Source organism: Sarcophilus harrisii, unplaced genomic scaffold, assembly GCF_902635505.1.
Source record: "Sarcophilus harrisii unplaced genomic scaffold, mSarHar1.11, whole genome shotgun sequence".
Taxonomy (NCBI): Eukaryota; Metazoa; Chordata; class Mammalia; order Dasyuromorphia; family Dasyuridae; genus Sarcophilus; species Sarcophilus harrisii.
The window spans coordinates 35,001-59,067 of record NW_022290899.1 but is presented as its reverse complement, the minus strand read 5'-3'; the positions used below and the strand labels follow the sequence as shown (position 1 = coordinate 59,067).

The 24,067-nt window shown below is 31.1% G+C and overlaps 1 protein-coding gene across 1 annotated transcript in view; it reads left to right on the top strand.

Annotated features, from left to right (window-relative positions):
* LOC116420418 (olfactory receptor 5W2-like) overlaps window positions 1-23,784 on the top strand; it is a 33,278-nt gene extending 9,494 nt beyond the window's left edge. Inside the window, 6 exon segments of the mRNA XM_031945295.1 lie at window positions 11,830-12,180; window positions 12,479-12,647; window positions 22,605-22,656; window positions 22,659-22,711; window positions 22,713-23,286; window positions 23,289-23,784. Of these exon segments, the coding sequence (XP_031801155.1) occupies window positions 11,830-12,180; window positions 12,479-12,647; window positions 22,605-22,656; window positions 22,659-22,711; window positions 22,713-23,286; window positions 23,289-23,455 (1,366 nt within the window). The 3' untranslated portion in view covers window positions 23,456-23,784.
* The last annotated feature ends 283 nt before the right edge of the window (window positions 23,785-24,067 follow it).

Here is a 24,067-nt window from a genome sequence, read left to right as displayed (position 1 = left end):
AAAAGTTCAAATTTAACCTTATACATTTAGACGTTGTGTACATAATCATGATCATCTCACATAATTTCTGCCTGTCTTAGTTATTACACCTGTAAAATCAGGATAATAATGACACATCTCTCAGGATGAATGACTGTGAGGATCAAATTAGCATTTTGCTAGTTTTCAAGCATTATATAAAATCCATTGTAGTCATTGTTCTTACTCTGTGGTTTAAAGTCACTGACCCCATGTTCTTTCTCAGACATGACACTCCATCTCCTCACTATGGCAGTGGCATTTTCCAATGCCTGGAATATTTTACCTCTTCATTTCTACCTTCTGACTTGCCATGCTTTATTCAAGTCTCAGGTAAAATTGCACACCACTTAAAAATCTTTCCAAATTCTCCTTAATGTTTGTATTTTCCATCTCTTACTTGTCTCTAATTTCACACTCATACACACATAGACACACAAATAGGCATGCACATGTTATCTCTAGAACTCCAGTTCAAAAATATTGGTTTTGTACTGTGCATTTTCTTTATAATATAAATATCACAGTCATACATCCCTACTTAAAAGAAAACATACATACCTTTGATTATATGGATATTTGTTAGTAAAGTCATGTTTCTGCTTTTTAGTATGTTGTTGAGATTTACCATAGATTTCCTTCCCTTTAAATGTCATAGCAGTAGTCACAATCTGCAATGATCTTTGAATCCAAGCATATTCCATATTACATTGCTACCATTTATCTTCCCTTTATTTGCCAAGAAATGAAGGAACCAATTGCCATGATTTTAATTTGAAGGGGGAAGATCAACTGGTCTTATAAATATAAATAAAAGTAGATAGTTTAGTTGAATAGTGAAACAATAATACTATTAAATATTTGCTATGTTCCAAGCATTATGCTAATTATTTGGAGTCAAATAGCAATAACAACAACAATAACAAGCTGCAGTCCTTGCTCACAAATTCACCTCCTGACTGAGAATGATAACTCACATTAATTTTAATGTAATTTTTCCATTGACAGTAATTTAATTTAATAGTAATTTTTTTACTGTTATACTTAATGTATTATATTATCAAATTATCAGTACATCAAATGTCCATGAACAGATGTCTAGATTTTTTTAGGATTAGCTAAAGAGTTCCCTCCTGGAAGATGCTAAAATGCAGTGAAAAAACAAATGATCATACATGACCATCCTCACATTCATGACATGTTTTTCTTCATAAATTTACTTGATTTGTTGACAATCATCCCAAGAGACATGACTCATTGAATATCACTTATATTCATCAATAATTCATAATTTCTGAAATCATGGTTATCAATCACGTTTTTTACTATCTTATAGAAGGTTAGAAGGTAGTTAGTTGTATAAAAGACAAGTATCGATACATATAAAATAATAGTTAGAATTTATTTAGCACTTTATTATTTACAAAGCACTAAATGTGTACTTCGTTTTAAATTGCAAAATAAATCATATTATAAATAATTACATCATATTATGTTCTATTATTATTACTACATCATAGTGAAAGAAAATAAGAGTTAGCAATCTTAAGTAACTTTCCTAAAATCATATAATTAATGTGTCCAAAGCAAATTTATACTCTAGTCCTCTCCCAAAAGTCTATCTACTATGCAACAAATACCTCTGGGACTATAACCAGAGGTACTGAATATGCACATTATAAAATTATCCCTGACACAGAAGTAACAATCTGATGCATATAAGGGTTTCATTGTAGAATCAATCAGATAGAAACATGTCTGTCAGTTATAGGATGGCCATTCACAATATTTCAGATTGAATTCATAAAGTATTATAATGTGGGAAAATGACATCAATGGATGGATCAAGAAATAGATACTATAAAGCCCTCTGTGATTCATATCCTGGGTACATAATCCCAATTTCTTATGCAAACTATTATTCTTCACTGACTGTGTTGTAGCTACCATAAGAGGCAAGTAGTATGCCTATAATTTAACATGATAAACTTCAATCTCAAATATAAGGAACAAAACATTCAGGGGCTTCATAGCGAGTAAGCAAAAGACCTGACACAATACAGGAACCAAAATAATATCTCTGATCTCTAGATATTCTTCACTATATCACACTGCCTCAAAAATGTAAAATAACCCCCACATATGTTCATATATGTACACATGCATTCCCTTATTGCATTGCTACTCCTATGTCAGGGGATGTTAGAAAACGTCCTAACTTTGGAATTAGAGAAGTAGAAGATAAATCAGACCTCTGATAAATGCACAAATGGAACTATTTTATATTTTTAAAAGTCATACTGGGAAAAGATTAAAGAGCAACACTATCCATTATTTTTTAAAATATTTATTTATTTTTAAATTAGAAAAAAGAATAGATCTCTCCTTGTCCAAGAAAGATCTTCTTAATGTTTTAGAGTAATTGCAAATGAAGACAAAATCCTTTAGTCAAGATTAAGAAAGGTTTGATGCTTTAAAAATCATTGATCCATTAACAGGAAGAATAACTTAAAGTACTGTTTTCCCCTGAAACATTCAACCTAATGTATGATGGGGGAAAAGTGAAGAACCATTTAGCGATTTATTCCAAGTAGCTTCTTGTCTGATCATCTTGTAAATTTTAATTCAATCAAAATTCTTCTTTGATCTTTCACTTAGAAATTGGTTTGTCCTCTACAATCTTATGAAAAAATGCTTAAAAATATTTTTGATTAGAGAAATGCCAATTAAAAAAAAACCAACAGAACTACTACAACACACCTCTCAGATTGGATAATATGACAGGGATAGATAATGATAAATCGTAAAGGGAATGTAGGAAAACTGAGACATTTAATGCATTGTCAGTGAAGTTGTGAAAGGATCCAACTGTTCTGGAGAACAATCAGAAACCATGTCCAAAAGACTATAAATCAGTGTCTATCCTTTAATCCAGCAGTGTCTGTATAACAAGAAAATCATAAATAAGAGAAAAGGACACACAATTGCAAAAACATTTGTGGCAGCTCTTTTTGAGGTAACAAAGTATTGTTAAATGAGTAGATACCCATCAGTTAGCGAATGGATGGACTAATGAATTTATATGATTATAATGGGACATGATTGTTCCATTGAAAAAAATGAATTCTGCTTTTAGAAAGTCCTGGAAAGATTACCCGAACAGATACTGAACAAAACAAGTAGAAACCAGAATACATTGTACACGATAACAGCCAGAATGTGTGATGATCAATTAGGAAAGACTTGGTTCTTGTCAGTGGTTCAGTGATCCAAAGTAATCCAAACAGACTTTGGATGGAAAATGCCATCTGCATTGAGTAAAAGCACCAAGGAGACTAAATGTAATTTAACACATGCTATGTTCACTTCTATTTTTTTTTTTTTTTCTCTCCCATGTTTTTCCCTTTTGTTCTTATTTTCTCTCTCAACATGATCCACATCAAAAGTAAATATATTTTTAAAAATTAGATTGGCCTTTACAAAAGCATTTCAGACCAGAAGACTGTCTTGTTAAAGTAGTGCTGGAATTTATTTCATTTACACAAATACAGAGGATTCAAATTAGGCTACTTAGAAAAATGTATTATCTTTTACTATTGCTTTGTACTTGAAAGTATATTACACATGTACTCTCATTTGCTCTTCTTCACAACTGAGTAAAGAAAGTGCTAAAAATGATCTGTCTTTTGCCGAAGATCATGCAGATAAGTATCTGAAGGGAGATGTGAGCTTAAATCATCTGTAAAATGAAAAGATTGACCAAATAGAGTCTGAAGTTGGTTTTACTAGATATATGTTATTCCATGATTCATTCTTTTTGAGGTAAAGTTCTCTCAAACTTAAATGGAAATAACAACAATAACATCTTTATTATCTTCCATGTATGTTAAGGGTGTACACTGAGAAGCAATGAATGGGTACTTCCAAGAGGAAAATTTGGGCTTGATGTAAAGGAAAAACAAATAAACCCCAATTCAACTTCCTAAGAATTGGACTTATTCTAAAATAGAATGAGCAGCCTTGAAAAAGCACAAAGCTTCCTTTTTCATCCAAGTACTTCAAGGAAATGCTGAAGTGACCAGTTAAATGGGACATGTTACCATGCAGTGTCTTTGGATACCTAGCTGTCCCTCTAACAAAATTTTCCTTCACTGAATTCCAGGTATTTCCACTACTGGTTATCCTCCAACTGTTCCCCCTCATTCCTGTCTACTGATTTCCCTGGCTTCCTTCAAATACTAGCTAAAATTCCACCCATCAGCAATGAGGAACATCTCAGCCAGCATAAAGCCTACAAAATTATTTGCTAAGGCAACCTTAGGAAATAATGAGCTGAAAGCTAGGTACAAGAACCTCCCACTGCTTTCATTCCATAAGTTGTTTATTTTGTTTGTCCCACAAATGATGTTATAAATATCCAAATGGCCATTTATAAAGTATGGGCTAGTTCCTTGGAGGACCCGTGGGTCAGCTAGAATAAGGAAAAATTAAATTCCTTTGTCTTTAGGAGGAGAAGTGAGGAGACAAATTGTCATGACGCTTGCCAAAGATAGCTCCTGCATCCTGGAACCCTGAGTCCAGCCTCTCTCCTCCTTGTCCTTCTGCCAAGTGACTCTCTGGCTCTCCTCTCTCTCTCTCTGCCCTCCAAACCTTGCCTATAATTTTCTTAACACCAAACTTTCAGGAAGCACCCAACAGTGAGAATAGCCATTTACCCAAACATATGCTAATAAGTCATTGTCTCACATTGAACAGAACATTAGCCTTAAGTGCTTGGTTGTCTAATTCAAGCATACCTTTTTGGAGTTCCAGCTCTCTATTCTGTGAAATGAAATAATAATAATTGTAAAGTGCTAGATTGATTTTAAAGTGCTAGATGTAATTTGAAAATTATAAATGTAATCAATTATTATCATAGTGATATAGAATAATATGTAAATAATAAATATATTTGTACAAAATAAATGTTGTTTAAGTCAAATGGAATTACTTCCTCAAATATTACAAGGTTTTGGGATCAATAGTTCATAACCAGTTGATGTTGGGTTTCACCCCCGCCTTTCTCATTTCTATGAAATATTTGATGAGCACATTTCATCACCAACATAAAAAGCTTCTTTGAAATGAGATTTCCATTCAATCATTAATCCAATTAGAGAAAATACTATATAATTGAAATTGAAAAGATGTTCCTAACTGCATCCTCACTTTGTATGAGTCATTGCATCATTCAAATAGAAGCGGACAAAAGGGTTTTCCCATGTGCTGTAACTATATGGGAAATTAGTCACATGTTCACACAAAACATGAAAGATGGAGCAGAAGGTTCTTACTTTAGATCTCAAGTGGCACTAAATAAAAGTGACATCTCTCTTCCTGGCTCTCGTGAAGAACGTAAAGTTTTTCTTTTGTCAGGTAAGTTTAAAAATTCTTGAGATGCTATAGCATAACAGTGGTATCAGAGGACATTGACAAAATGTGATAAACAAGTGTGAGCTCTGGAGGCTTATAAACAATGTTTTCTGCCTAAGACATGTTGATTGTGACATCAGAGACATCAGAGAAACTGAAATATGAGGTATCTTCTAGAGTTATCCAAAATCATTAGGGAAACTGAAGACTAAAGATGAACAAATCATAGTTCTTAAAAATGAGCATCACGAAATGAGTTGATTTGGTTTTTGTATCATTATATAGAGAATTTTCAGCGAGGAAAATCCTCCTATCACTTCAGATTATATCCTGTTTTTCAATTTGTAATTTTATGGAGATGTTTGGGCATTCTGAGTTGCTTAGGGACATACTTAAGTTGAAATATTAAATATATATCAAAGAAAGGATTTGATCCCAGATTTATTTAATTCTGGGACCAGTGCTATATCCATTAAGAAATCAAGGTGGTTGTTGTTGTTTTATTCTTTTTAATCATAGAATGAGCATTTCAAAATAATTGTTAAATTGAGTGAAAAGTAACAGATACCTCAATTAAAATGTGCACAAAGTTTAACAAAAATCATTTCTTTTTAATTTCAACACAAAGATTCTACATCAGTAGTATCCCCTTATTACAACTGAGTATGCTGAGACTCTGGAAGATCCCTTGAATTATTCATTTTCATGGACCCATTGTGTGACAAGAATAGTTGCTGACTGAAACTGTTCTGCTTCTCATCACAAAATATTCTCTCTCACATATAAGAATTCTTTATGAAATTAAACTGCCATTACAAAGACTTAATCTTCACTTGCATGAAACTGGATATAAATTAGCTCTTTTAAAACAGACAAAAGCTGTTTTGAGTCTCTATGCATTTTCTATCTCCAAATCATCTTTCCCTACCACCTTCTTTAATATTTTGGTGACACCAGCACCTTCCTTAGGTTGCACAAGGTACGGTCCTCATCTTGTAACTCTTTCCTATATTCCCATTTTTAAAGGATTACTCCTTTGCTGCTCATATAATTCCACATATTTTTCTCTTCTCTGATACAGCCATCACTTATATCTAAGTCCTCAATACTTTTGCTTAGATTCTTGCAAAGTCCTTGTTCTCTTTGCTACAAGGAACTAGGGAATTTGGTCCATATTTCAGCAAGATGTCAAATTCCCTCCTAAAGAGAATCCCTGATCATGTCACCTTCCACCACCACACCCAATAATGGTTTTTAAGTTGCTCCCTATTATCTCAAAATTACATATAAAATGAGCTTCTGGACTTTTAAAGCCCTTTCTAACTTCATTCAAACCTATCTTTTTGAGACTTCTCATACTTGTATTCATTTGCTCAAAGGCATCTAGGAGGCACAGAAACCTATAAGCTGGACTTTGAATGAGAAAGAAAAGTTCAAATTTAACCTCAGACATTTACACGTTGTGTACATAATCATGATCATCTCACATGATTTTCTGCCTGTCTTAGTTATTACACCTGTAAAATCAGGATAACAATGATACATCTCTCAGGATGACTGTGAGGATCAAATTAGCACTTTGCTAATTTTCAAGCATTATATAAAATCCATTGTAGTCATTGTTGTTACTCTGGGGTTCAAAGTCACTGGCCCCATGTTCTTTCTCAGACATGACACTCCATCTCCTCACTATGGCAGTGGCATTTTCCAATGCCTGGAATATTTTACCTCTTCATTTCTACCTTCTGACTTGCCAGGCTTTATTCAAGTCTCAGGTAAAATTGCACACCACTTAAAAAATCTTTCCAAATTCTCCTTAATGTTTGTACTTTCCATCACTTACTTTTCTCTAATTTCACACACATACACACATACACACACAAATAGGCATGCACATGTGTATACACACATTTCCGACATATATATGTGTATAAATCTATCATTATAAATAATATATTTATATATTTGGATGTCTCACATAGTATTATATTTTCAATATCAACAACACTATGAAGTTTAACATCTATAAATGGTAATATTCCAATAATACCACACCAATGCTATGATAATATATCACTAGGGATACAAAAAAAAAAAAAATGACATGAAAGAGTCTATTATGGAGGAGCTAAAACTCTAATTGATAAGATAAACATGAATTATATATGTATGAATGCTTATCAGTATATATGTGTTTAAATACATACATATATAAATGTATTTATGCATCCATGTGTGCATAAAATCACTACAGTTTATGGATTTGACTAGGTAACATAGCTAGTTAGATTTTGAGGACAATTATCACCTCAAATGTCCTTGAATCCATGCTCAATATCTTATTACATAAATAATGTTTAAATTAAATTGTTTTCTTTATTTTAGAGATATACTTATTAGAGCATCTGAGTAGAATGTACTTCAAATAGCAATGATTTTGGACTCTATTAATATTTTAGATTAGAGATGTTGGAACTTATAGTGTTTTCTCCAATGGATTATTAAAATTAGAATCAACTTTATTACTATTGCTATTTTAATGACATTTCAGATATATCTCAGATTTATTCTTCAAAGGCTTGGTTTTAGATGTGATTATATTATTATGTTTGTAACTTGGAACAATTCATTCAACCTACATGAGCTCACTGTCCTAAGTTCCTCCTCCTTCTTTTGAGAATCTTTATATGAAGAAGGTAAACTTTGAAATATGTATTTAACATTAAGCAGCTAATAGGCAGAAGTTGTCTTTTATACATCTTGCAGATGAGAAGCACTCTAAAAGTCCTATGCTCAACAGCTTTACAAAAGAGTAAAGCATTTCTTCTATTTGGATTCTTTTACAAAACAACACAGAAGACAACAAAGTAGGGATGATGGAGAGGAATTACTCCAACCCAACTGAATTCATCCTCTTGGGAATCACCAATGATCTGAAGCTAAAAGTTACACTTTTTGTCATCTTTCTTATCATTTATTTGGTTATCCTTATAGCAAATCTTGGGATGATCATCTTAATTAGGATAGACACCCAACTACATTTGCTGATGTTTTTCTTCCTAAACCCTGTCCTTCTGGACCTCTCCTCCTCCCTTGGCCCCAAGATGTTGGTGGACATCTTTGCCAAAGACAAGTCCATTTCCTTCACTGGTTGTGCTCTGCAACTGTATTTTTTCTTTTTCTTTGCAGATACTATTGATGTGTTATTAGCAGTAATGGCCTTTGTCCTACATGGCTTAAAACCCTCTCTTTAAATAAAATTTATGGTTTCCTCCTTATTGGTTGCTTTGCCTCATGGTGGTTTTAAAATCTTCTCCATACTCTTTAAACCAATTGAGTTTCTGCAGGTCCAATGAGATTAATCATTTATTTTGTGATATCCCTCCCCGTTTATCACTCTCATGTTCTCATACCCATATCAATGAGTTGATGCTCTTCTTCGTTTTTGGCTTCATTGAAACGGTCACTATTTCAGGAATCCTCATCTCTTACTGTTTTATTTTTCTGTTTGAAAATCCGCTCAACTGAAGGCAAAAAAGCCTTTTCTCTTGTATCTCTCACTTAACTATTTTTATGATCTCCCAAGGGCTGTTCTTTTATACTTCAGCAAGTTCTACTTATTCATAGACCAAGACAAAATGACCTCTTTGTTTTAGACACTTTCATTCCCATATTAAATCCATAATCTACAGTTTGAAAACAAAAGATGTAAAGGATCTGACTGAGAAACAAAGTAGGCTTTTTAACTTGGATATTTTGTCCCAATTTAGGACCGAATGAGAAAGGATTAGTTCCAATGAAATCACCTAATTTACTGAGGTCTTTGCCCCTTGGTTTTTTTTTTTTTTTTTTTTTTTTAAGTAACATACACACAAGCACAGAATTTCAGAGGGGACAATAACCTAAAGTTTTTCTAAACTCTGTCACTACAACATTTCTCTCATTTGCCTGGTTTCCTATTCCTTAAAAGTGAATTTTCCCAAGGTTATCAATGTTAAAAAAATTTACCCCAAAAGCAAAAGGAGGAAAGCTCAATTCAGGTTAGATGAATCTTTTCCTCAGTGACAGATCTCTGTTATAATGACCAATCAATCACGAAAATATTTTCCTTTTTACCATAATTTATATAAGCAAAAATGTGGAAAACAATATATGGGGAATGAAGTCATTAATAAGATGCTTGAATGAAAAATCAATTCTCGCCCTGATATAAAAGGAAAAGCCATTTAATTTCTCTAAATCTCAATTTCATAATCTATAAGATCAACATATCAGTTCTATATTATTCATTGAAATATGGTTTTGATAATCTTGTGATTTTATTAATTCGAAATACAATTAAAGAATTGTCCCTTTCTCAATTAAATGAGTTCTAACTCCCTTAGGGTAAATAACACAGACTTTTATTTTTCAAAGTAATTGAACTCATCAGAGATCATGTTTTAACATTCTATCTCAATTTGATCTCAAATTTCAAAATGTTTGTTTTGAATCTTAACCCTCAAATGGATCCTCATTTTAAAAAGTTTATCAGAGATAAAATGGGGATTTCATGACATATTTCTTCAATATAACCAGAAAGATCGAAAAGAATTTTATCCATATAATTTAGTTATCTAAACATCTTCTCTTTGGGTTTCTAAATCAAATACGTGGATAAAAAGACATCTTTTCTTGCATTTCCTTCCACCTTCTTGTTGTAAATATTAATAATTCTTATATTTCTTGTTACCCATTTGCAATGCAGCAATTTAAATAGACTTTAGAAAATAAGATTTTCACTGAATTTTACTTGTATTGGATTTTTGGGTTTAAACATTATCATGTTCGTGTATCCAGTTTAAAATATTAACAAAGGACAAAGAAAGAGACGAGACAGAAACGAGGCAAAGAAAACAGAGAGGAGAGAGAGAGAGAGAGAGAGAGAGAGATTAATGAAGCTGTTGGGCTCCATTGAAGACAAAGACAGTGAATGAGAAACAAAACAAAACAAAAAAAAAAGTGTTAGCACAAGCACTGTAACATTGTGACCTGAGATGTTCAAGGAATTCTTCATGGAATACAGATATACTTGGATATAAAGTACAATTTAAGTGGGTCAAACCTTCTTTTTTTTATTAAGGTATTTGAGAAAATGAATGATCTTGCCTTATTTGTAGAGTTTAAAGACTGAATGGAATTATATTGTCAATTCAGTAAATGTGTTTATTTGTGTTGGTAAAATATTTTTTATTAATGTAGTTTTCTCTCAAATGCATTGATACATGGGATTCACTCTGAGTAAATTAGAAAGGAGAGTTTTATCTAGAATTGAAAGTGATAATATAAAACATCAATTTTGATTAAATGAAATATTATGAAAAATTGTATACGAAATAAGTAAGAAGGTTATTAGATGGAAAAGGAATATCATTGGTGTAGATGTGGAAAGCAATAATGGTTTTAATAGATGTGTAGTAACTTGGGGGTATTTTTAAAATACAATGGACTTCCAGATGCTTCTCATATGGATGAAGATGGGGAGATAAATTTAAATGTGTATATAAAATGATACCAAACTACAGTGGGATGATATTTTAGGAGGAAAATTTTGAGGATCAACTATTGAAATTTTCTTGTTTTATATGTAAGGAAACCAAAGCCAAAACAAGACAAAGGACATACTCAGGCTTATGAATATAGCAAGAAGTAAAGTCAAACTTTAAAAACTCTTCCTCTGTTGCCAAATTCTCTTGTTTCTTATATTATAGGAGTTGTACAAATTTCTCAGTCCTTATAGGAGAATATTTAACAGTATGCTCTAAAAGGAAATAAACTCTAAAGACTCTAAAAAGCTAAGTTTAATTTGTTATATCTTATGGATCTCTTTTTCCCTCAGAGAATTCATTTTTTCAAAGAGGCTTCCTTTCTTTATTTTTCTTTTGATTGTTTTTTTTTAAGTCTCTTAAGTCATTAGTTTCCTTACCAAATTCTTTTTAGTTTTCTACAGTAATTCTGCAGGTTTGCTTGTTTGTTTGTTTTCTGTGGACATTTCTATTTTTTAAAGAATTCCTTGGGCCCGAAATTCTATCCTTGAAAAGGTTCTTCCGGTCTAACTGGGTGCAGCTGATAGGAAAATGGTGTTAATGTCTTTTTAGTACATTTACTCAATTTAGTTCCCCAGGATAAACACTTCCGATTCGTCATCAGGTAGAGGATATCTGGGACAAACTCAGGAACATTCTTCTGTCATCCCTTTGTGGGACTGGGTTTAGCTCAAAAAGCTCGACTCAGAGTTCCTCTATCTCACCCCATAGTGGTGGCCTGTCCTCCTGCATTTCTCCATGGGCCAAGCTGCCCGGACAAGGTAAGGAGACTGGGTGTTTAATACCATTATTCTGGGTGATTACTCGATGAAAGAAATCATCCAGGATCTTTGAAAACCACAGAACACATTTTGGCCCATTTGGAGGAACGCACGATCCTGGGATTGAGTCTCAGCTCACCTCCTGGGCACGCAGGCCCTCAAGCCAGGAAAGTATACAGTCCTACTGTCGAAAGGACTGGAAAGCCAGGCCGGGGTTGCACCAGGAGATGCACCAGGAGGGGGAAAATCCCCCGCGGAAAAAGGGCCATGACAGGTAGCAGGAACCCCTTTGGACGGAAGGAGTACTGCCTGACGCTGGGGAAACTTCGAGAAGAAAAGTCCTCCTTACACTATCATGATTTCAAACCCATCCTGAACAAGTCAGGCGAAGGCGGCTCCAGGGGGTAAAGGGGCGGGTCCCATCCGCTGCCAACATCCCCGGATCAGCTCAGTGGGTTTTTCAAAGGAAACAAAACTCCCTATGGAGACTGTATCCTCTCATTAATCATGACACCCGAATGTGTTGGAAAAACTCAAACAACATTCAGGTCAAAGATAGAACTAGGGAGGAGCAAAAATCCGGCCGGAAAGGACCAGCCCCTGGCGACACCAAGGGCGCCCAATGGGACCCAGTAAACTCCGGGTGCACCCAAAAAACCTTCCCTGTAAAAATTCCTTCCTCTAACTCCATTGGTACAAAAGCGGAGCTGAGAAAGAAATCAAATCCCGCCGGGCCTCAGTACACAGCTCCTCTGGCTCAAACCCACCTGAAAAAATCCCCCAGAACCTGTCTTCCCGGACTCCTCGCAACATTCGGTACAGAACCCCTTGGCCAGTGGCACCACCGCTCCTGGACCCCCCGGTTGAACAGGTTCTAAATATTTAAGGTAAGTAACTCACATGACAATGTCTGCATTGAAACTTTGGCTCTGTCTCTTGAACAACCAAGTCAAGGACACAAGCAAAACCAGCCACTATCAATCGGACATTAGAACCCTGAGTTTCCTAAACCTCAGCAGCGGTTTCTATCATGTTCTATATATATAGTCTTCTGTATATTATGTCAAAATTCTTTCAACTAACGACTAAAAAATCTAGGTAGTATATTAAAAAAAAAACAACAACAAAAAAAAAACAAAAAAAAAAAACAAAAAAAAACAACAACAAAAAAAAAAAAAAACCCACTCTGCAAACACAAATCAATCACTTTCCATTCTAAAACAAAATCAGAAACTCAATCAAAATAACTTAGGACATTAATTTTTTATTTAATATTTTAACATTTATTGGTTTAACTTCCATCTGGGGAGGGTGGGGAAGCAAAGGGGCATGGGGTTGGGGGTGGGGAAATGGGAAGGGGTTGGAAAATGGGGTGGGGAACCCCCAAAGGGGAAAGAAGGAGGGTAAAAATTGGGAAAATTTTAAACCCAATACTAAAAATTCCATACATTATTAAATTAAATTTAAAACAATTTTTTAAAATAGTCTGCGGAAAAAAGAAAATTTCTATCTATTTTCCAAGGACTCTGGGAAAATTTTCTTCTAGGAAACCTGTCCCCTTCATTCTCCCACTGGAAAAATCTTGGAACAATACATTCATCCATTATTCCCCTTTCCCTCCCTTCACTCCCTCCATAAAATCAAACGGTCAGTTACGGGCTGGGAGGGAAAAAATCAATAATTTTCAACAACCAACAAAAAGGGTTAAACACAAGTAAAACATGAAGGAACAACAAAACTCTAATTCTTTTCACAAATTTTGGTTGTCTCTTTTTGAACAACCAACTGGGAATCCAAACTCATACAAAAAATTATCTTTATATAATTTTTTCCTTCTTCTTTTTATAATTTGGTCAATTAATTTTGGTATCATTTTCTTTACTATTTTTCCTCTCAAAAACTTTATCTATTTCATTTTTCTTTCTTCCTTATTTCCCCATTTTTTCTTTTTCTTTTGGTTTAAAAAATTTACCTCTTAGATATTTTTTTTTTGGGGGCTTGTTCATTACTTTTCTTCTTAGAGCTTTCTTTTTATTAACATCATTTCTTTTTTTTCTTTTTCCTTTCCCATTACTTTTTAAGGGCATCTTCTTTTCTTCTTTCTCATTTTTAAAACTTTCAAAATTTTAACTTAAACAAACTTTATCCTTCTATAATTAAATTTTTCCAATTTAACGATTTTTTTGTTTTCTAACTACTGTTTCAGGTCTTTTTGTATATATATAATACAAATTTAATTTTCCATATAAAACCACATTTTCCTAATTATTAAAACATCTTAAATCCCTAAAAATCAAAAAAACAAATTAAAATTCCTCTAAAATCCACTTCACACCCAAAAAATAATCATCTACAAATAGATCTGGATATCATACTGTTTTCCCACATAGCATGGGAAATATTTTATATTTTCCTTTTAACCCTAACAAAACTAACCAAAATAAAAAAAATAAAAAAAAGTATAGGAAAAAAGTCCTCTTTTTCATTTGTCAAACATTAAAAAGGTTCATATATGTCCTTCCAAGGTACTCTAAAAATTTCTTTAAATATTAATTATTGATCTCCTTCTGTCCAAAATTTTCCAAAATTTTCTCTATACTCATTCAAAATTGGGTTTTTACTACTCATTTTCTTTTTAATCAAATATCTCTTTCACCCTACTTAAAAAAACAAACAACCTTTGATTATATGGAATTTGTTGTAAACTCATTTTTTTTTTTAGTATATTTTGGTTTCCATATATTCCCTTCCTTTTAGTTTCATGCGGTAACAAATCTGCAATATCTTTGAATCAAGCAATTTTCCATATTAATTTTTCATTTATCTTCCTTTTTTAAAAATAAAGAACAATTCCATGATTTTAATTTGAAGGGAAGATCAATGGCAAAATGAATAAAAAGTAGATAGTTTATTGAATAGTGAAAAATAATACTTTTTGCTATGTTCAAAATTATTTCCTAAAAGGGTCAAATAGCAATAACAACAAAATAACAAGCTGCAGTCCTTGCTCCCAAAATTCACCTCCACTGAAAATAACTCAATTAATTTTAATTAATTTTTCCTTGACGTAATTTAATTTAATGGTAATTTTTTTACTTTATTAATTATAATATTACAAATTATCAATACATCAAATGTCCAAGAACAGATGTCAAAAATTTTTTTAATTAGCTAAAGGTTCCATCCTGGAAGATGCTAAAATCAGTGAAAAAACAAATGATCATAACCATCCTCAATTCATGACATTTTTTCTTCATAAATTTACTTGTTGAACAATCATCCCAAGAACTGTCATTGAATATCATTTATATCATCAAGGAATTCAAATTTGAATTATTTATAATCAAGTTTTTTATTATCTTATAAGGTTAGAAGGGTTAATTTATAAAAGACAATATCATACATATAAAATAAAGTTAAATTTCCACACTTAATATTTATAAACATAAAGTTACTTCCATTTAATTTGCAAAAATATATTATACATAATTAAATCATATTGGTTATTTTATTACACATAAAAAGAAAATAATTGAATCTTAATAACTTTCCTAAAATCTATAATTAATTTCCAAAGCAAATTTAAACTCAGTCCTCTTGAAGTCATCTACTATCAACAAATACCTATGGGCTAAAACCAGGTCTGAATAACACATTATAAAATTATCCCAGAAAGTAACAATCTATAATATAAGGGGTTTCATTGTAGAATCAATCGGAAAGAAACATGTCTGTCATCTATAGGATGCCATTCACAATATTTCAGATTGAATTCTAAGTATTATAATGTGGGAAGATGACATCAATGTATAAAAGACAAGTATAGATACATATAAAATAATAGTTAGAATTTAGGAAAGAAGGGCCTGGAATATGATATTCAAAAGACGAACGAGATCAAGAAAAACTACCCAGCTAAAACATTTTTCTTCAAGGAAGAAGATGGACATTTAATAAAACAAATAATTATTTCTTTCTGAAAAAAATAAACCAAAAATTTGATCTCCAAGAATAAACTCAAAGATCAGAAAAAGGTAAAAAATCTTTTATTTTTTTATACAAAAAAAAATAATTTAATTTATTTACATAAAATAAAGGGAAAAAGGAAATGGCAGAAAAAGGGTGGGAAGGAAGGAAAAAAGGAAACCACATCCCACAAAAGCTAAAACTTTATATCTGGGGAAAATTTAGAAGGGGAAACATTTGAATCCTCTCTAAGGTTAATTCAAAAAAAAAATTTGACATTTTTTTAGAAAATTCTCTCTCGCCTCATTAAAAAAACAGGGAAAGGAAAAGAAAAAAATAAAAGGGAAGGAAGGGAAAAACTCAAAAGGGGAGGGAATTATAAAGGATAAATTCTGAACAAGAGGTACATAATTTAAAAGGGGAAAAGGGTTGGAAAAATAATAAAAGCACAATCATTTATTAGGGATGGCAGGAAAACAATTTAGTTTCTAACCCTAAATTAAATGGGATAACTCCCCCATAAAAAAGGCAATAAAACTGGATCAAAGTAAACCCTACAATATTTTTTAAAAACACATCTAAAAGGGGATCATAAAGGTAAAAAGTAAACTGGAGCAAAATCTATTAACTTCAGGGAAATCAAAAAACGGGTGCCATCCTTATCTCAATCAAGCAAAAATAAAAATCTAATTAAAAAAAGGAAAACCAATCCTCTAAAAATACATAAACAACAACAATATAATAAAACATAATTTACCAAGTGGTATGCCTCAACCAAAAGGAGAATTAAAATTGCAAAAAAAAACAACAAAACTTAATAGAAATCTCAACCTTCACTCTCAAATTAACAAATCAAACCACAAAACAAAAAAAAAAAATTTAAAAATAAAAATATTAAAAATTTAGGTATATTGGATCTTTGGAGAAAATTGAATGGGGCTAGAAGGAATATACTTTCTTTCCAGCAGTTCAGGAACCTATTCAAAATTATTATATTTAGGACAAAACCTAAAATTAAATAAGAAAAAATATAAATGCTTTCTTTTCAGATCTTGCAATAAAAAACATTCAAAAAAGTTGGGAAATAGACCAAAAAGTTTTGGAAACTAAACAATTCATTTAAAAAATGATTGGGTGAAGCAGCAAATTATACATACAATTAATTTTCAAAGATAAGCAATGATGGACATCTACCAAAATTTGGGATGCACCAAAGCGGTAATAAAAATTTTATTCATGGGAACTTAAATAAAACAGAAAAAAAAAGATTAATGAATTGGGCGCAACAAAAAACAAAAAGCCAAATTAAAACCCCCAATCAAATACTAAATTGGAAATTCAAAATTAAAAGGAGAAATTTTGAACAATTAATAAAACTAAGGTTGGTTCAAAAAAGAATAAAAATAGATACTTTGTAAAACTGATTAGAAAAGGAGGAGGAAAAATGAAAATAGTCTTAAAAAATGAAAAGGAGAACTTTCCACCAATGAAAAAATTAGAGAAATAATAAGGAGTTATTTTGCTCAACTTTACCAATAATTTATAACCTAAATGAAATGGAATACCTCCAAAATACAGACTTCCCAGACTAACAAGGAAATAAATTCTTGAAATCCCATTTCGAAAAAAATAGAACGCAATTAAACCTCCCTAAGAAAAAATCCCCAGGACAGATGGTTTACATGAATTTCCAAACATTTAAAGAACAATTGGCAATCTATATAAATTATTTGAAAAATAGGAATGGAGGTCCTACCAAAATTCTTCTATGCCGACTGGTACTGATCCTAAACCAGGTGGCTGAAAAGAGAAAATTATAGACCAATCTCCCTAATGAATATTGTTAAAATCTTAAATAAGTTGAAAAGACGAAAATTTCCAAGATAATACACTATGATCAAGTAGGTTTATACCAGGAATGGGGCTGGTTCAATATTAGAAAACTATCAATATAATTGATTTAAAAATTAACAAAAACCTATCATCTCAATAGTCAAAAAAATTATAAAAAACACCATTCCATTCTGGGTTGGGGCCCAAAAAACGCGCATTATTTAAAACCTCCTCTTGTTGGAAAACGAACCATTTAAAGTCTGGTAAACAAGGACATTTTATTTTATTAAAACGAGTTATGTGGAAAAAAAGGAAATAAGAATAAATGAAAAAATCAAATGAATGTGGTTACTTGGGAACCCAGAAATTCTTAAAATTATTAGGAAATTCCAAACCTTTGATTGCTGGATAAAAATAAACCCATAATATAATTTTAAATTTAAACCAAAACAAAATCAACAGTCTTACAAAAAAATTCCCATTTAAAGAACCTGTTATAAAAATTTGGGAAAATTGGAAATTAAATTTATGGCAAAACAGCATTTTCAAAATTAACACTAACCAAAAAAATAAAATTTTAAAAGGGGGCAAATAAATAAAGATGAAATTTACAAAAAATTTGGGAAACAATAGAAAAATATTTTAAACCTAGAAAAATAAAAAAAGTTCTTGGAAAAACAAAATAAGATTTCAAAATTATGAAAAAAAATAAAATTAAATTTAAACTAAAGGTTTTTACCAAACCAAAACTTTTAAATTGGCAAAGAAAGAATTGAAGGGAAAATTAAACGGGAAAAACAGTCAAAAATTAGAACCTTCTTTCCCCAAAAATATTTTATGAAATTACTTTTTAAAAAAATTTAATTGAAAATGGCAGATATTTAACGACACCAAGATAAGATAAAATTTCAGTCATAAAAATAAATTTAATAAATTAGAGGAAATGGAAATTTACCTCTAGACCTGTGAGGAAGGATGACCAAAGAAATGGGTATTAGATAAAATGAAAATTTCATTTTGGTTTTTGACAAACAAAATTGGAAGTTAGGGAAACTAAAAAAAATTTTTAATCAAACTGATAAACCCTTTTCCAAAATTTATCTGTTTTTAAAATCCCAAATTAAAAAGGAAGGGATAGCAAAATTTGTGAAGTTGAAATATTTTAGAATGAAAAATTAGTCATTTATTTGGAGAAATGCTTAAGAAATTGTAAATGGTTTTAAGATAAGGAAAAATAATGTATTGGAGGGATTGGGAAAACCGGAATTGATTCAGGTGGGTTTAAAAATCCAAATTTTAGAAATTTGGGAAAGCCAAAAAGATCAAATTTAATACCCTTTACCAATTTACTAGGGTTATCCCAAAGTTTAAAAAGGGAAAGGCCATCACAAAATTTTCACCCCTTTTTTCTAAAATGGAAACGAATGGGCCACAGTTGGAGAAAAGGAATTGGGAATGAAAAAGGGAAAACCTTTTTAAAATTCCCAATATTTAAACCTGGAGACTTACCATTGGTAAATAAACCAGGAGTCTTATTCTTCCAAAAATAATGGTTTTGGTCGGTAACAAGGATCAACCAAATTATTTTAAACATTAACTGTCATCCCGAAAAAGAATTGGGGGTGATAAAAAAATTGAACCCAAAAGTTTGCAATTTTATTTCCTTAAATAATTGAAAAATTAAAGCTTTTTTTAAAAAAAAATTTTATTTAACTTATTATTTACAAGAATTTAATTTTTTAACTTCCATTTAATTTGGGAAATTAAATAAAATTTAAAAATTTGGAAATTTTAAATTTAAAGTTCCTATTATTATCCTTTAAAAGCAAAATAAAAAAAAAAATTTTTATTTAATATTTCCTAAAAATTCCATTTAAGTAATTTTTTAAAATTTAAAATTTAAATATCCCTCCCAAAAGTTAAGACTTACAACATAACTTTCCAAAACCAAAAGGTTTTAATTTAAAATTTAAAATTTCCCAAAAGCAAAATCAACAATCCTTGGGCAATAAAGGGTATTGAATTTAATTAAAATTTAGAAAATTCTGTCATATGGGATTGGCCTAAAATTTTCAAAATGGTATTTTTTCAGATTAATTCATAAAAGTATTATAATTGGGGAAGATGACATCAGTCTGGATCAAAAATAGATACTAAAGCCCTCTGTGATTCAGATCATGTGTACATAATCCCAATTTCTTATGCAAACTATTACTCCTACTGCTGTTTTAAGCTATCATAAGGGGCGTTCTATTTTAACATGAGAAACTTCAATCTCAAAAATAAAAATAACCTAAAAGGGTTAGGATTTAATAAAATAAAAAGTACATAGTTTGGTTGAATGGTGAAACAATAATTATTAAATATTTCTATTTCTAAAATTATTATACTAGGAGTAAAATAAATAAAACAACAACAAAAAGCTGAGTCCTTTAACAAATCCACCTCTAACTGGAAAGATGCTCACATTCATTTAATTAATTTTTACATTTGCAATAATTTAATTTTTAATTTTTTTACTGTTAGGCTTCATATATTACATTAACATTTTATCATACATCAAAAGTTCCATAAACAGGTTAATTTTTTAGCATTATCAATAGGTTCCATCCTGGAAGATGCTACAATGCAGTAAAAACAAATGAACATACATGACGGTCCTAAATTCATGACATTTTTCTTTATAAATTTACTTGATTTTGGACAATCATCCCAGAGACATGACTCTTGAATATCCTTATATTCCTCAATAATTCATAATTTCTGAAATCATGGTTATCAATCAAGTTTTACTATCTTTTACAAAGGTTAGAACTCTAATTTTATAAAAGACAATATAGTACATATAAAAATAATATTAAAATTTATTTGGCACTTTAATATTTACAAAGCATAATTATGTACTTCCAAATTTGCAAAATAATTATATCATATTATAAATAATTATATGATATTATGTTCTTTTTATCACTACATCACAGTGAAAGAATATAAGACTTAGCAATTGTAAGTAACTTTCCTAAAATCACTAATCACTTACATCCTGCAAGATGCTACTGTGCAGTGACAAAACAAATGAACATACATGATGATCCTCAAATTCATGACATAATAATTTGTGAAATCATGGTTATCAATCAAGTATATAGAAGATTAGAAGGTCTTAAGTAGTATAAAAGACAAGTATAATAGTTAGAATTTATTTAGCACTTTAATATTTACAAATCACTAAATATTTCCTTCCAATTAATTTGAAAAATAATTATATTATATTATATATAATTATATCATCTTATGTTCTATTATTATCACTACACCATAGTGAAAGAAAATAAGACTTAGCAATCTTAAATAAATTTCCTAAAATAACATGAGTAATGTGATTTAATTTAAAATTTAAACTCTAGTCCTCTCCCACAAAGTCTATCTCTAAACCCATTCGGGTCTAAACAGAGGCTTAATATACATTATAAAATTTATCCCTGACACAGTAGTAACAATCCCGTACCAAAGGGGTTTCATTGAGAATCAATCAGGGAAAAACTTCTTTGAAACTTTACTCCTCACTGACTGTTTTTAGCTACCATAAGAAATAGTATCTTATAATTTAACTGAAACTTCAATCTAATAAAGAACAAAACAATAAGTTAAATTTAACCTCAGATATTTGACTTGTGTACTAATCTGATCATCTCCATAATTTTCCTTTCTTATTCTAACCTGTAAATAGGATAATAACATCTCGGGACTGTGAGGATAAAATTGCCTTTCTAATTTTCAAGCATAATTAAAATCCATTGTAGTCATTTTTGTTACTCTGGGGTTTCAAAATCCTATATTTTTCTCAGACATTACCTCCATCTCCTCACTACGGCAGTGGCATTTAATCCTGGAATATTTCTTCTTCATTTCTACCTTCGACTTGCCAAGCTTTATTCAAGTCTCAGGTAAATTCACCATAAGTCTTTCAAATTCTCCTTAATGTTTTCTTTCTCTTACTTGCCTCTAATTTCATACACATAACACATACCAACACAAATAGGCATAACATGTGTGAACCATTTCAAACAAAATATTTATAAATTTATTATAAATTTATTTATATATTTGGTTGTCTCATAGTATTATTTTCAATATAACAACACTTAAAGTTTAACATCTTAAATGGTAATATTCCAATAATACCACACAAATGCTTATAATATATCACTAGGGATACAAAAAAAAAAATGACATAAATATATATTTGGAGGGCTAAAACTCTAATTATAAGATAACATAACTATACATGTAGAATCTTATCAGTATATTGTTTAAATACATACATATATAAATTATTTATCATCCATGGTTTAAAAATCACCATTTATGGATTTGACTAGGTAACATTAGCTAGATTTTGGGACAATTATACCTAAATGTCTGAATCCATCTCAATATCTTATTAATAAATAATGTTTTAAATTAAATTTTTTTTTATTTTAGAATATATTAAAGGGAGCATCTGAGTAGAATGTACTTCAAATAGCAATGATTTTGGACTCTATTAATATTTTAGATTAGAGATGTTGGAACTTATGGTGTTTTCTCCAATGGATTATTAAAATTAGTATCAACTTTATTAGTATTGCTATTTTAATGACATTTCAAATATAGTTCAGATTTATTCTTGAAAGACTTGGTTTAAGATGTGATTATATTATTATGTTTGTAACTTGGGACAATTCCTTCAACCTACATGAGCTCACTGTCCTAAGTTCCTCCTCCTTCTTTTGAGAATCTTTATATGAAGAAGGTAAACTTTGAAATATGTATTTAACATTAAGCAGCTAATGGGCAGAAGTTGTCTTTATACATCTTGCAGAAGAGAAGCACTCTAAAAGTCCTAAACTCAACAGCTTTACAAAAGAGTAAAGCATTTTTCTATTTGGATTCTTTTACAAAACGACACAGAAGACAACAAAGTAGGGATGATGGAAATTACTCAAAACTGAATTCATCCATTGGGAATCCCAATGATCTATAAAAGTTACACTTTTTCATCTTTCTTATCATTTATTTGGTTATCAAAGCAAATCTTGGGAGATCATCTTAATTAGGATAGACACCCAAGTGCATTGGCCGATGTATTTCTTCCCTAAGCCACATGTCCTTCTGTGATCTCTGCTACTCCTCAGCCATTGGCAAGATGTTGGTGGACATCTTTGCGAAAGACAAGTCCATTTCCTTCACTGGTTGTGCTCTGCAACTGTATTTTTTCTGTTTCTTTGCAGATTCTATTGATGTGTTATTAGCAGTAATGGCCTTTGATCGCTACATGGCAATAAGCAACCCTCTGCTTTATACAGTAAATATGTCTAGTCGGGTTTGCTACTTATTGTTTGCTGTTGCCTACAAGGTGGGGTTTATGGATAATCTTCTCCATAGTACTTTAAGCTTCACATTGAGTTTCTGCAGGTCCAATGAAATTAATCATTTCTTTTGTGATATCCCTCCCCTTTTATCACTCTCTTGTTCTGATACCCATATCAATGAGTTGATGCTCTTAATTGTTTTTGGCTTCATTGAAACGGTCACTATTTCAGGAATTCTCATCTCTTACTGTTACATATTTTTGTCTGTATTGAAAATCCGCTCAACTGAAGGCAGAAGCAAAGCCTTTTCTACTGGTATCTCTCAATTAACTGTTTTTACTCTCTACCAGGGTAGTGTTCTTTTTTGTACTTCAGACCAAGTTCTACTTATTCACTATACCAAGACAAAATGACCTCTTTGTTTTATACCCTTGTCATTCCCATGTTAAATCCCTTGATCTACAGTTTGAGAAACAAAGATGTAAAGGAGGCACTGGGAAAGCTGAGAAACAAAGTAGGCTTTTAACTTGGATATCTTTGTCCCATTGACTTGGAGACCATGAATAGAGACTGAGAATATGAAGTTCCAATGAAATCACCTAATGTATTCTGGGGTACTTCTGCCCCTTCAAGTTTTTTTTTCTTTTTTTTTAAGTAACATACACACAAGCCCAGAATTTCAGAGAGGGACAATAACCCGAAAGTTTTATTCTAAACTCTGTCACTACAACATTTCTCTCATTTGTCTGGATTTCCACATATTCCTTAAAAAGTGAATTTTCCCAAGGTAATCTACATGTTAAAAAAAATAATGCCCATAAGCAAAAGGAGGAAAGCTCAATTCTGGATGTTAGATAGAATCTTTTCCTCTGTGACAGATCTCTGTTATAATGACCAATCAATCATGAGAAAATATTTTCCTTTTTTACCATAATTTATATAATGACAACATAATGTGGAAGACAACATTATGGGAATAGAATGCTGATCATTAATAAGATGCTTGAATGAAAAATCAATTCTAGCACTGATATATAACTAAGGAAAAGCCATTTAATTTCTCTAAATCTCAATTTCATAATCTATAAGATCAGCATAGTCAGGTCTATATTATTCATGTCACAGAGATATGGTTTTG